General features: G+C 46.6%; 1 protein-coding gene across 1 annotated transcript in view; it reads right to left on the reverse strand.

The window, feature by feature from the left end:
- CCBE1 (collagen and calcium binding EGF domains 1) overlaps nucleotides 1-15,092 on the reverse strand; it is a gene marked incomplete at its 5' end in the record, with an annotated part of 240,485 nt that extends 225,393 nt beyond the window's left edge. The window contains 2 exons of the mRNA XM_079717089.1: nucleotides 14,443-14,523; nucleotides 14,962-15,092. Of these exons, the coding sequence (XP_079573215.1) occupies nucleotides 14,443-14,523; nucleotides 14,962-15,092 (212 nt within the window). The remainder of the gene's footprint in view (nucleotides 1-14,442; nucleotides 14,524-14,961) is intronic.
- Between the last annotated feature and the right edge of the window lie 523 nt (nucleotides 15,093-15,615).

The raw sequence follows: 15,615 nt of genomic DNA on the forward strand, positions 1-15,615 counted from the left end.
CCCTCACCTCTTCAGGGCAAGAGGAGTTAAATATGGTCCCTGCAGCACCGTGGGCTTCCCCAAATTAAGGCTTCCATCACATCAAAGGTACCCATATGAGCACAGACCAAGTGTGTCAGGACCATCCAGAGTCAAGCTATGTATAAGCTAAGGGATGAATAAACAGCCTAAAGATGATGCAAGTCATATTTTAAAGGATGGACAGGAGAAACTGTTTTTTAATAACAGCCAAGAAAGGAGTCACCGGAGAGGCAAAATTCGGAGGTACAGCTTGAATAAACAGCTTGATGGCCAAACGCTGTAAGGGGGTTGTCTACACTGGAGCATCCCCATGGGTGCACACCCCGCCCAACCCCAGCAGCAGTGACTGCTCAGGAACGGCTCCAGGTGTGCCAAGACCTCAACCCCTCCTGCTCTGGCACACCAGAGTGGCAGTTCGGACTGCCAAAGCCTCCTGGACCAGAGCCTCCTGCCTTAAGCATCCTTTGTCATTGACCTCAAGGTGTCCTCCACAGATGATCATTTTCATGTGAGCCATGACCTGGAAATGTGTTTCCCAAACACTAGGGGTCTCTGGGAAAGGACTCGAAGATAGTTGGGGTGGCAGACACGCCTAGTAAATTGTCAGCATCCTTTCACATCCTCGCCTAATGTTTTAAATACCTGTTCCTACTATATCCTTTCTAATAGAGTGCCACACTCATCATGCTGTCACAGACTCTGGAAGTTTAAGAACTCAGGTCACTTAGGAACCACTTCGCGTCTTGCCAGCCCCCAATTCAAAGAAATCCGTCATTAAGAACCTCAGAAGCACATCTACCCAGGAAATGCAATTGTATTTCCTTAATTTATAATAACTTCTAGGATTTAATCAGCATGACTGCATCTTTCTTTTTGAATAGAATGGCAATTACAGTAAGTCCCCTACATACAAGTTGCAAACTTTCACGCATTCCCACGTCCAGTTGTGTAAGTTAGTTCACGTGTCTGGCACAAATTGTCACGTGCGTGCATCCTCTACAAGTGGTTGTGCTTTTGAGTACTTTACTGTACAGTACTATATAGAGTACAGTAGTACAGTATCTTTATTTCAAACCCAGGATGTCATCTATGATGAGAAAAGAGGAAAGCTACTACCCAGACATCGCTGGATCGTTTTTTTTAAGAGGGTAGATAGAACTGAATGCAGCAAGGAACCAGAACCTGTGCCATCATCGTCAGGCGTGAAATGGCAGCTTGCCCTATCTCCTAGGGCTAACAATCCTTCAGCTCTACCATCTCCCACCTCCTCCAGTCAGTAACTCTTCTTGCCTGTTCACTCGATGCCAGCCCCTGGATGCCAGCTGTTGTACTGTACTTTTCAAGGTACTGTAAGATTAAAAATGTTTATTTTAGTCCTTGTGTAGTTCATACTACATAGTATGAGATTATTAATCTTATATGGCTATCCAATGGACCACGTTCTTTAGTGTGGAGAAAATTAAGAGAAAGTGTTTGCCGATGAATACTTGAACACTTGAGCTGTCTGACTCCCAGCGAGAAGATACCCTCCCCTAACTGGTGTCTCTTACATCAAGAAGAGCAAAGTTTTTGCTCTTGGTATTTTTTTCCTAATCCAGCCTATTTTTAGAAACTGGGTAGTTCTGCCCTTGATAAAGATGAAGAACCAGGGCTTCTACAATGGGTCAAGAAGATCACAAAGGAATAAGGATATATGTTAACCTGTATATTCTGACGACAGTACTTAGTCCTGCCAAGTTTAGTACTTTTAGGGAGAACTAAAATAAGACCTAATTTTTTGACAGCTTCAGGAGAATGAATTTGTCAAAATTATATAGAATTTCTCTGAGCTAGAAATACATGTATATCCAAGGAGAATGGTATCAAGTGCTTCTTCGGTTTTCACAAACGTTTTGCCACATCATTCACAAAACCAGTCTGAAAATGCAACTACTGTTGCTTTTTCTTCAATAATTCTTTGCTATCAACTCTCAAAATAAATGCTACTTAACTGATTACTTTTACCCAGGCGTGTTTGTCCCCTGGAAACTATAACTGACATACTTCTTCAGATATGTGGTTTCCTGTGCAATTCCTCAAAATAAAGCCTCTTTTCCACGGCTGAGAAAGGCCCACAAGTGAGTCTCTGCTCGGTAGCTGGGGAGACTTTTATTTTAAGGTTAAATTAGATCCTGCTACTCCCTTACTTCCCAACCTCCAATGGCTTCCCATCTTACCCAGTGATGGAAGAAATTGTCACAGGTATGGGAAGTCATTCTGGCTTACACAAGGTTTGGCTTGACCTTTATGCTAACTACAACAGCCTGTCTTCTGGTCTGTCAAACAGGCATTGTACATCTGATTTAAGCACTAAAATCTGATTTAACCATTTAAAAATCAAAAGGGAATAAACTGTGGTTCAGGCACTCAAAATGGAGCCGGATGGCCATCGTGGATGTGCTTTCAGACATGTTCCTGTATCACCGAGAACTTGAATTCTCTGAGCTGTATCAGACTCAAGGATACCATCAGCCGTTCTTAATATCTGCTAGCAGCTGCCTAGGTCTCAAGGTCTCCCCTTGTACCTGTGCAACCACTTCAGACCCCAACCAATCCTTATTTGACAAGCATCCTGACTTCTGCCAGCTCCAATTATGATTCTTGATCAATGACTCATGCGACTAACTGTAACTTGGTGATTTTTGCTTATATAAGCCTCCCCCATTTTGCAGTCAGGTGGAACACAGTTTAAGTACTCCTTAAATCTGTGTCTCTTGGGCTATAGTCCTCAGGCTCAAATAAAATTCTTTTCTATTCCTATTAAAATATATTTTTTGTTTGTTTGCTTGTTTTTATATATTATTTGTGTGAGAAGTATTATAAACCTATTACAGTACAGTACTATATAGCCGATTGTGTTAGTGGAGTACCTAGGCTAACTTTGTTGGACTTACAGACAAACTGGTCTTATGTGCTCTCGGAAGGGAACGTGTTCATATGTAGGGGACTTACTGTACACGTATGTAACGATGCATTCCATATGGACCTACTTGGGGACTGCCTGGTTTGCGGCCACATGGTATATACAGGGCTTAGGTGATAACTATGCAGTCAAACCACAGAGCACACTGTTTCGTTTTGCACAAAGTTAACGCAAACCTAGAAAAAGCCCTGTGTTTGCTGGGGGTTGAGAGGTTTCTTCAGTTATCAGAGGGGAGGCCTGAAGAGTTGAAGAGGAACACAAAAACGGAATGGGAAGAGAAGCTCTGCCAGCACATAGATTTCCTGTCGCACTAAGTAGAAAAAATAGTGTGTGTTTGATGCTTGCAAGGAAAGAAAGACACAGCTTGACACTGAAAAAGCTTTCATTTGTAATATGCTGAGCCATGTTTATATCTTGGGAGAAAGTTCATGCAGTGCAGCAACAAAACATTTTCTAAAAAATTCAACAAAGGTCACCAAGTAGCTCCAGACACCAAGCTGAGAGGCTGCAATAGGAAATGAAAAGTGATGGAATGTGCACCAGGGGATTTAGGACTGATCAGCTTAAGAAACACAACGCTCATGAGGAATGGACCACCTTTCTTGATCCACCTCAGTCCACTTCATCACTCTCCTGACTGCCCTCGAACCATCCAACTCAGAAGAGAAAGGTGATGCCAGGAGGGAAAAAGTAGGACCCGACAGAAGAAGGAGGAGACGCCAGGCACCAACACAAGCTCTAGCTGTAAATTTCCCTGCCAAGGGGCATGGACCTGCAGTAACTGCACAACACATGAGGACCCAGGCCTAATGGCCATAGAAGGAAGAAACAGGGACCATTTCTCCATTGGCAAGGAATCAGGCGGCTCACCCCCTTTTGCTTTCTGCTCCAAGGTTTTCAACCTTGGCTGCATAATGGAATCATGCAAGGAACTTCAAAAATTTCCAATGTCTGGCACCCACCTCCAGAGTTTGATGAAACTGGTCTAGGGTACCAATCTCGACAATGGAATTTTTTTTTTTTTTTTAAGCTCACCAGGTGATTCCAAGCATAGTCTAGGCTGTAAAGCCATAGGCAGTGTTTTGCAAGTAGGAAGCAAAGAAGAGCCAGGTGTGAGGAAGGAGGCCTGGAACGGTACAGTGATGATCAGAACAACGCTTCTCAGTTTAATGTGAGTAGGAAACACCTTGTTAAAATGCAGATTCTAATTCAGTAGGTCTGGGGTGGGGGGGCCTCAGCATTTACAACAGTGATGTCTTGATGTAGGGAGTTAGAACAGATCACAGCCTCCATCATTTAGCTAGAGAAGGAGTTACCACAGAAGGGATCATTACAAACAACATTATGGTTTCATGTTTTTCTTCTTCAGTGGTATTAACGGTACTTTAATTTCATTGGATAACTCAGGATCACCATGTGGACAGTGATGCCCATGGAAATCAGTGTGTATGAAAACCGTCCCCTTTATCACATGGCCCCAGCGTGTGCTGGGCTTTTTTGGTGGGGGAATACGATGGGCTGAATTGTGTCCTCCCAAAACTTACACATTGAAGTCCTAAAACCAGTACCGGAGAATGTGATGATTTAGAGATCAAAGCTTTAAGTAGGCCAGAGTTAAAATGAGTTATGAGAATGGGCTCTAATGCCGTATGAAGTGGTATCCTTGTAAGAGGAAGAGATTAGGACACAGACAAGTACAGAAGGAAGACCTTGTGAAAACACAGAGAGAAGATGGCCACATGCAAGTCAAGGAGAGGCCTCAGAAGGGATCAACCCTGCCACCACACTGGTCCCAGACCTCTAGCCTCCAAAACTGCAAGAAAGTCTCTTGTTTAAGCTTCCCAGTCTATGGTAGTCTGCCGAGGCGTTCCCGGCAAACTAACATGGGGCAGGACGGGTGGTTGGTTCATGTGTCTACTTTTGATAACTTGTCCGACTTATGTATTTTACCAGCAGGACGGACATCCTTATTTCTAGCATCCTCCTTCCCTCAGTCTAAAGGTCTCTTTAATATATGGTTGGCAGCAGGCAAGGTAACCAGTTGTCAGGCTTTTCAGAGGAGCCTAGTGGTTAACAACAGGCTCTGGCGTCAGCCTGTCTGGTTCCGCCACACACCTGCTCTGGGACTTGAGAATTCACAGGACAACAAGCTAGTTCCTGACAGCAAGCCTTCACACAGGGCCGCCAGAGGAACGCACACGAGCTTGCGTTTCTCCATGATCTCTGCTTTTGCGTTCAAAGTTCCCCCAGACCCACCGCCCTTTTCCCTCCCCTCCTCTCACCTGTGTTCCAGGTAGAAAATGCAGCCTGATTAAAGTGACCTCCAAGTAGATTTTAGGCAGAGCCTCACACTTATCTTTCCCTATGCCCTCCCAGCTGATGGGCAGGAGTGATTTCCAGAAAACCGACATAATATTAAAGTCGATTTTTACAGAATTAAAATCCTTCAGCCAAACTTTCTCAGAGATTAAAAAAAAAAAAAAAACCCACTGATGTTACATTCTAGGTTCCTCTAGCCTTTCAGAATCTGCCAGAACTAAATTCCAGTGCATCTTTTGGGCAATGACCTTGCCCTCCAATGAACCGTCTTGTGGTCTTGCTGGGCTCCCAGGAAGCCAACCTCCACTCTGATCTGTAATTTTTCACCACAGAAGCCATGAGTCGTTTCACTATAGGAAAATTCCAGAGTGACACACGGACACGTTACCAAGAGCAAGGCCAAGTGGAAGCAAAGAGAGGGGAGAGGTGGAGGGGAAGTCACAGCCTGGTCTCCGCACTGGCTTTTCGACGGCCTCCGACCTCTGAAGGAACAGTGCTGAACACACACAGGACGTTACAAAAAGTGCATTTGTCAATCTTGTCGACCTTTATAAGCTTAGTTTGCCTTTCATTTAACCTCCATTCAGCTGAGTCCATTAAAACGGCTGTTACCAAGGTCAGAGGCTCCTACGTGACTAATATCCACATCTTTTTCTCCCCCGACTTCATCTCCATAGGATACTCTCTACTCCTTATCAAGTGTTTATACCTATCATTTTCTTCTTTGCTATCCCCCAGGGCATTTCTTAATCTCCCTAATGTGTCAAGTGGTGCATTCCAACATTCTCCTCCTTTCCCTTCTCCAAAATACCAGTAGACTTCTGCCTCTCTCTCCTCGGAGTATTTCAGTAGTCCTTTCCTTCTCCACTACTTTGTCCCCACCCTCAGTGTCGAAAGGCATCACGCTAGGAGTCTCCGTGATCTCCATGGAATCAAAGAGCTGGCACTGAAAAAGGCAGTTCAGAGTTTAAGTTCAAAAGTTTAATTACTGATGTTGTGCACAGTGCAACTGAGCCGACCTATGATGCTTTTTAGCCATAAAAGGAAAAGTGAAATGTTGCAACACTGATTTAGGACACTCTTCATTGAAAATAACTTTCTGTAGATGTGTGTTCCTCAAATAAAATATATACTCTCATTTGATTTTTGAACGTGAGGCCTTCCACTGTAGAAATTCAAAACGAACAAGTTTATGGAGAGTTGGCTTGGAGTCAAAGCATGTGACGATCACTACACAAGTTGGGAATTAAGGACATATGGAATTAAGAATGGTGGGCAATGAGCCAAGGCAATCCAAGGATTACTCAGCTGGCAAGGAAGGCCTGTCTGGGAACACACAGAAAAGCAGCAGTAAGTCAGCACTTAACTAGTTGCAGTAAAATCCGCTTCTTAAAAACATCCCGACAAGTTACATTCACTTAGAGAATCATTTAAGGGAAGATGACTGGAAATAAAGTTCCAGCTCAACAATAACTATGGTTGATGCCTTGAGATCAGGAAATCAAGTCACAATGAAAAGATGCTCAGGCCAAAGACCCAGGCACAATAAGGGAATACAAAGGCAAAGGCCCCAAAGAGGAAGCGGCCTAAATGTCCTCAAGGTTGCCCCCTTGAGGACTCAGACCTGTGGATGAGGTCACATATGGATGGAGAACTCCACTCCCAGTCTTTGTATTAAGACAGCACTTTAGAAGTTGGCAAACTTTCCCTGAAGAGGGCCAGACAGTAAATATCTGAGGTTTGGGGGGCCAAGTAAGGTCTGTTGTGCAGTTTAACCCTTTAAACAAGGTAAAAAGCATTCTTAGATCATGGGTCATATAAAGACATGCCACCTGCCCTACTTGGCCAATCCCTGCCTTATACCAAACTTTCCGAGCCAGATCCCAGTGCAGAGAGCTCTCCCAGCTTCCCACCAGTTCTCTGTACCAGCAGCCACTGACAGCTGCTCCTTCTGTTCCCAGAGGACTAAGGATGGGGGCCTCACACCAGCACGGGCAGATAGCAGAGAACACCCCAGAGCAGTGGCCAAGGGGTGGAAAGGTTGCGAATGGATAAGGCTAGAATGGACGTGGTCCAAGTTTCTGAAGTCATGAAGGGCATGGAAAGATGACCTAGTTCACGTCCTAACACACCAAACAAGGAGGCAATAGAGTTGTTCTTCCAAGTTCTCACACCTAGTTTTGACTCACATGAATCATACCTTGAAGCTAGAAAGATGTACTTTGCTTGACTGGGATTAAACATGTAGAGGTAACACCACTCCGACCCTATACAGGTACTTCAGGACGTAAACAAGTTGTCCATACAGTTCAGGTGCATTTATGAACACAGGCCCGTAATGGGTTATTAGAGTCGAGGAATGCAGGAGGGGCACGCCTTCTCTCAACACTCTGCTTAAAGTTACTGTTAGCAAACACGGGGCAACCTAGGCTGAGGCAAACCGGGTCCACATGAGGTATCTGTTCCTAGTTGGCCCATTCTGATGCTGTCTCACAGGACACACAGAGAATTGGCCTTCTCTTTGGAATGCTTTCACATTCCAATAATTCTTAGAAGGGACTTGTGGCACGTGTTAGTTCCCTTCCTGCTAGGAGAAGAAAAACACATTAGTTACCACCTTCCCTGGGTTCTTGTGTCCCTGCCTGGAGCCATGGGGTTTCTTTTGCTGAAAAGATACAGCTGGGCCACAGGAAATTAAGCTCTTAGTCTCCCCAAATGTGACATCGGATGTGTGCCAAAGATAATCATCTAACAAACGTCCCCAAGGACATCCTTGGCTCGAAATTCCTTTACTGAAAAAAAAATAAATTGAATTAAAATCCATGCATTCCATGAGGGCAGAGGTTTGGGGGGTTTTTCCCGACTTACTCACATATGTATTCTGGGTGCCTAGAATGTGCTCGGCACATAGCAAGCTCTGAATAAGGAACACAATCGCTGGTAAAACTTTGAAATTGGTAAATGGCTTTTATGGAAAAGAACCTGGCTGGTAGAAGAGAAACTGCAGATGTTACAGCTGATTACCTTTTCACCCCCCAAATAAAAAGCAATAAGCTGAGACAGAATGGAGACCTTCGTTCACTGGATAGTCAGCAATGCCCCGAATCAGCAGACCCTCTAACGCACAGAAGCAGCGAGGGTCCCACTGCACAGCAAGGTAGTAAGTTTGCGGAAGATGAACCACTGAACTTAAACTACCGATTGGAATGCAAACTACCATCCGAGAAAATAGGGTATTCTAGAGAAAAGAGCATATTTGCTTTTTCCAGGTGCATCCCCCCCACAGCTTCACTTAGAAAAGATGAAGGGAAGTGAATGTAGCAAGTCAGGCATCAACAACTTTGGGCACAATGAGTAGCAACTGGACCCGGTCTCAAAGGACACCAGTGAAAGCATGGCCTTTTGTGGCCAGTTCAGTTGTTAGTTGTTTCCTACCCTTTTGTCTTGTTCCCTACCCTTTTGTCTTGTTCCCTAGAGAATGAGTGAAAAGTGAGAAAGAACCTTGCCTGGGCCAACATCCTCCACCGTCCCCTCTCTCCAGACACCTGCTCAAGCTAAAGAAGAGGGTGTGAGTAGGGAGCGAGATCCCCTTTAAAACTGCATCCACCACCACTTCAAAGCCAGTGTCCACAGGGCAATCAACACACTGGGCAGGACTGCCCACATCCTCTTCAGGTATGATTTAAAGTAACAAGTCCATGGAATGAGCTATATAACTGCCAGAATCAGCACCTGTAACACATTAGCAATTAAAGCTTAACAGGTCAAGGTGGGAACTAATGCAAACAATGGCAGCAGCTCAGAGGTTAAGTAATCGGTTTCTAGCAGAAAGAAACTCAGCTAAAAATAGCAGGCATACTCTGATAGCAACAGAAGTTCTGGAAGACCTAAAAGATTTCGGTCAAATCTCCTTGTTTACTGACAACATTAACATTCATCCACCGAGTCCTGTGTACGCAACAATGTGTATGGACCCTGTCCAGGCACGGGGCTAGCCTCTGAGGCTACAGTCATGGATGAGAGGACAGAGAAACCATGCGCTCAGCAAGCTAACCATCCAGTGGGAGAGAGGATCTAACAGGGAAACATGAGGCTGCCTCCAACTTACCTGTGATTCAGGCAGTTTTGCACGAAGCCACCCCCATCTGTCCCCTGCTGTTCTTCACAACATTTGGACTACTTCCTCCTTATGGCTGGAATATGGACAGTGGTCATGAAGATACAAGTGCTTTCTTAAAGGGGTCCCACAAGCCCTGAATAAGCGAACAGTGATTCAGAGCTGCCCTCAGAGCGGGTTCTAAGCTATGCTGGCCATAGAACGGGGAGGAAGAAGGGAGGGACCAGAACTGGGCTGAGGACCTAAGTCGCCAGTCTTGTCTCTGCCAATAAAACCCTTCATGACCCTGGACAAGGGGCAAATCTCTAAGAGTCTCTAAAATGGGGTAAACTATGCCTTCTGCCTGCTTTTATACTTACGTGAATAGAGGACATCGTGTAGTCAGGTAGGAGGCAGGAAGCAAAAGATATCCTTTTTGTATTGATAATTTTCCCAAGGCACTAGATTTCTGGGCCAGCCTACATTTGGAGAGGCAACTAAAAACAGCTGACGTGCGACTGCTATAAACACCCTCAGGGTTTCTGGCTAGGGTCTGAATGTGCTCTTTCAAAAATGTCTACTGTAAAGCTCAAAACTCAGCAGATGTCTACTGAGCACCCAGCTTGTGCACTCACCACGCCAGACTTGGGGAGACACAGCAGCGAGCCTGAGAGGCAGCATTCACTGAGCGCTTCCTATGTATGTCAACTCATTTACATCTTCACTGTAACCCTATAACTGCAGTACTAACGTGATCCTCATTTACTTAAAGGAGAACACTAGAGCACACAGGTTGAGAAATGTTCAAGGTCACAGAAGCAGTAGAGCTGGAATTCAAACTAGGGAAGAGAGTTTCTACTATGGATGTTTTGACAGCAAAGCCCTGTGTAGGGACCCAGGAACCTGCCAGATAGCACATTCTCCAGCCCTTCCTCCAATGGAGACTCAGCTAAAGTCCGGGGCTCTCCCTCTGGTGGTGCTGCTCTAATTAAGAGACCTTATTGCTCTCCAATTTCCAAGTAAACATATTTGCAGAAATGTCAACTTCCACATTTTAATTGAGATAATGCAACAGTGTTGCCAAATCTTAAGTGGGAGTTTTTGCATCCCCATGTCATTATTTCCCATGGGACCATGACCCTCATGAGACAGCACTGATGGGACAAATACAGCTGAGAGCCTCTACTTGTAGGTCTGTGAACCACAAAGCTGAAGATCATAGCTAGTACAACACCAAACATTCTGTGAAAGAACCACGTTAAAGGACAATCAAGTCTTCTCTTGCCCATAAAGCCATTCCTAGCTGTTTCTAATCTCTTCCCCATCACATAGTATACACTACACAATTTTGAACTCAATCATGTACATTGTATACTGGTTATAGCCTTAGAGGCCTCGGTCTAAAAATCAAGTCTGTAAAACGTGACCAGGGACTATGCTCAAGCATTTTCTAGGACTATCTTAAGCTCATAATAGATGCTCAAGTCCTTAATTGATTAATGGATCCAAAGAGTTAATTAGCATGTTTATTGGACACAGGCTCACTCAATACAAGTTGATTTCTTGATGTTTCCTACACTCATTTTCTTATTTTTAAAAAGACTTTATCACTTTCTTGATATGAGACCCCCATAAAGAAAAGATAGACACAAACCTTTTGTTCAAGAACTACGTCGTCTGGGAAAGGAGGAAAAAAGTTAACTTGTAGGAACAACTTTAATAGCCACAAGAGGGGTAAATGCCATTATAACTTTATGGGCTTGCTTTGGCTAGGATAAATTTAGAGTCTAGATAAATCACACACACTCTGAAATCTTAACTACTGGTAAAAGAATACGCTCCATGTCAGAGTGTAACACTGAGCAAACATGCCCTCTAAGCTTAAGCTGCCAAAGGCGTTCGCTCAGTGTTTTATCAGCTTTGGGGACTTGGCTCAATGCACACTGGGGTAGAGTCCCTAGAGACAGACCCTGTGATTACGATGAAATCCTACAAGGAAGGAAAGCTATACATATAGGAACCAACGTCGTGTATAACATGGAAATGTAAGCTCAACTGTTTGAGACAGATCAAGAGCAGTGGTAACTCAGAAAACCACTGTGGTCACAGGGGCTGCTGGAGTTACCTGCTTCTTTCGAGTTTATAGCCTCTAAATGTATAGTTTTCTTCCTTACTTAGATGCCAGATTTGCAAAGTTCAGCCACATCTGTAGACACCACCGGGATGATGAAAGGGCCCAGACTTTGAAGTCAGACAAACCTGGGTCTGGACCTCGACTCTCCCCCGTGTATTAACTTTGTGATCCTGGGCAAGTGAACTTAATCCGAGCTTCGGTTCTCTCTGTAAATCTGAGGCAACACGCATGCTACAGAGTGGCTTTGAGAATTACAGCTGTATGTACGTAAAGTGCATAGGACACTGGGTGAATATATAGTAAATCCTCCAACTCTCATTTAATATAAGGCTTAAGCGGAAAGGTGTTGCTTATGTAAAACCACGGAAAACAGAAGTGTACAAGCGTGGTGGTGTCCAGGACAGAGTATTCCGACCCCATCTCTTTTCCATATCACCTCAGCCTCCATATGACTTTTAGGAATAATGGCAAATCAGATGTTACATCTACCATACCTCCACGTCAATAGGTTTTCGAAAGCCAGTGTTAAAAGACCACCTTCTAAATTCAGGAGTGACTTCCGGTATGCATTCTCTTCTACAAAAAGCCATTCACCAGAGACATCTGCTAAGAGTGGGATTCTAGGCAGTCAGAAAGCATTCCCAGAACAGTAGTAGCTCTATGTTACTTTCACTTTAATTAAGGGTCATCCAACAGTCCACGAGTCCGATTTCCTGGAAGGCTGGCTCTTTGTCTGATTTTACGTTACTGTGGTAGAAGGGCTAACTCATCTGCAGGGGCCTCTGAGCTCCTGAGGATCTGTCCAAACAGGTCTGCACCATGACTCGGGTGAGGACACTGGTTTCTATAGCAGCGCTTCAAGGCTTAATACATATCTCGTTAACATGCAAGTTCTGATTCAGGAGTTCTGGGCAGGGACCTGAGACAATACAAGCTCCCAGAAGATGCCTGTGCCAGTTTCCAGACCACACCGGGAGTAACATGGGTCTACAGGGCCAGGACAATTAAATTTTACAAACCGAAGAGCACACAGCGTTCCTCCATTCTTGGGGCTCAAAATGGGGGCAGCAACTGGCAACTAACTGTGTTTGGGAAGGTACTAAACTATGGCAATTGTATAAAACCAACGAAGTACACATAGAACTCTTAAAGGAAAACCAAAGAAACAATATTCACAGGGACCATTACCATTTTCTTCAGCTGAAAACATCCTCCCACTCCTCTAAGCTCTTTTCTCCTAGAAATGATATCCTTTTTGTTAGCTCTCATAAGCTGTTTCTTTGAGTAGCTGTTAATGAAAACATATCAAGACACTGCTAATGTCTCCTACAGAGGCTTAGTGCAGAAAAACACCAGTTTTTAAATTCTGTTTAAAAAAAAGATAGTAACAGTGTAACAAGTAACAGCGTAACGAATGAAATCAGCTTAGAACACTCATCAGGCACCAATGGTTTCTGAAAATCAGACACGCATTCTGTAACTGTCACTGACTTATGTGCAGTCTGACCTTCAGGGACCAAATAAATGAGCAAACCATCTCAGGGATACGTTCCATGTTAGAGGTTTTATGCTGCGGTGACAGGGAAAAAAACGGGTCCTAAGAAATAGTGTGGAAGAAACAGGGCTGGCACCAGGTCAGGTCTCCAGATGGGCGACCTTGCTTACCCAGTTAACCTAAGTCTTCACCTGCCAACTGAACCATACTCCCTCTTCCCCACTAGCTCACATGTCTCGTTCAGTGTCACCACCCACTTCCCAGAGAAGGCGCCCTTCCCAAGGCTAAAACTTGACTGTTGCTTCACTTAAGCAGCATGGTACGTAACTGATGGTGCCTTTGTACCCCTAAACTGACCAGCCCTGTAACCACTTACACCTGAACCTTTGAGCACATGCAAATTTTTTTTTTTTTTTAACAGCTCAAAGGATTCATCTGCTACCACATCATCAGTGCAACTTCCTTCTCTTTCAAGTTCACTTTTGAGGATTACTGTGTTATCTTGTACTACCCAATAGTTAGCCTGGCACCCCAAACAGTGCATGATTCCCAGAGACAGAGATGGAGTCTGGTGGAGTGTGTGATCCCTGTACCTCCCACAGAACCTTTAAAAAGCAGGCAACTCATAAGCGCTTATGGTGGGTGCCTCCTTCCAATGAGGGCACTGGCACAGAAGCCTATGGTGACAACAAGTCAACCCTCACCTCCAGAAAATTGCAAGCAGGGAACGGTGATTCACCTTGTTGAGAATCAGAACCACCTGGGAGCATTTTCCATACTATTGAGTCCCTAGCCCTATTCAAGCTTAGCTTTAACAAGTACCCAGGCTCTGTAAGCTGAGTTTTCAGGAAGACTGATCCTCTTCTTGTGGCTCAACCATCTTGGCGCTTTTTGCTTTCACTTAACCCTATCGACGGCCGGCAGTCCTCCCACATCCTCCTGCCCACAGAGGCCGTGACACTGTTACACTCCGTCCTGGCAGAAAATCAAAAGATAGCCAAGGACCAAGGATTTCCTGGTTGTATGCCTTTAAGTTTTCAAAACAAAACGCAAAACCAGCCATTCACCTTTGTTATGCCGCACTGTTTACACCCACCATCCGACCCGCTTTCTTTACGAAACTTTCAACGTTTTCTCCAACCATCACGCAAGTATTCGAGGGAGCACTAAACCACCTCCCTCGGGTTCTCAGAGCACGAACTCTAGGTGCGGCCGCCACTCAGCTGCCCATCGTTGCTCCGGCGCAGAAACCACACGCAAAAGAAAAGAAAGCGTTTGCACCAAGGAGCACTCACCCAGCACCCACCACCGTGGCCCCGGTCCCCGAGCGGATCTCCAAGCCCCTCCTGCGCGGCGCCGCCTCCCCAAACAGCCCGGGCGCGCACGGACGGACTCCGCGGAGCCCCGAGACTTACCTGAAGCACGTCGTGAGCTCGCCTGAAGACTTCAGACACGGGTATGTGGTCGTAGCGATTTTGTTTTCCGAGCAGATTTCTCTGTAGAAAAAGTTGAGGAACTTCGTTGGTTCTCCGCTGGAGAGCGGAGGGTAGACGCGCGTTGGGCGTCCGCGTCCCGCGCGCCGACCAGGCGCTGGTTCCCCTCAGGCGGGCGCGGAGCGGACTCCAGGGTCAGGGGCGGGCCCGGCGAGGGTCCAACGCAGGGAACCCAGGTCCAAGGGAAAGAAAAGGTGAAGAAGCGGGGCACTGAAGGGCGGCAGGAATGCTGCGCGCGGGTATCTCGGTGCCCCGACCCACAGATGGGGGAGCCAGGGCTAAGGGCGCGGAGGGTCTCACCCGGGAGCAGAGTTTAACGTCGGCCAAAACAGTTGAGTGTCCGGGGAAGCGAGGGCGTAAGGCTCACCGCTGTGGGGGGAAAGGGGCACCGCCTGCACCCCAAGAGCCGGGGCGCACCAAGCAGGGACCGGCAGCGCTTACCTGTCGCTGTCCTCGGGCTCCTCTCGGTAGCTCCACGTGTGTCCCAGCGCCAGGAGCAGCAGAAGCGGACCCAGGCTCTTGCCCAGCTGCCCCCTCGCCGCTCCTCCCCGGGTCGGAGGTGGCGGCACCATCAGGGAAGCTCCCGGCTTCTTCTCGGCGCCGGAGCTCTCTCCCCGCCCTGCGCCCGGCTCCTCCGCGCCCGCCGCCGCCTTCCCTCTCCCCGGCAGGGGGCGCCCGAGGGCGGGGGCGTTTGCGCCACCTGAGAGAGGCACCGGGGTTGGTGGCGCCGTGGTGTTGAGGGGGTTAGGCTAGGGATTGGGGTGCAGAGTGCCAGCTCTGAAGAGAGGCTGGGAAATGGGGCGCCTGCGGTGCCCAGCCGGCGCGACGGTCGCGGGGTCCAGGCCGTCTCGCTCGGGAGGTTCACGCCGGAGAGACGAACTCGCTCCACGCGGCTTGGGGCGGCGCCTTCGTCGCTTGTTTCTTCCTCTGCCGGGCGCCGCGCGCAGGGTGCGGAAAGCAGGCGGCCGCTTAGCATTTTACCCCGGGGTCGCACGCCCGGGAGGAGGAGCCGATTCTCACCCCGGGAAAAGGGAGGGGGAGCAGAGGGGTTAATAAGCTTCCTTCCTGTTGTCAGTTGCTTTCCAAGTACCCAGG

This window comes from Hyperoodon ampullatus, assembly GCF_949752795.1.
Source record: "Hyperoodon ampullatus genome assembly, chromosome: 13".
NCBI lineage: Eukaryota > Metazoa > Chordata > Mammalia > Artiodactyla > Ziphiidae > Hyperoodon > Hyperoodon ampullatus.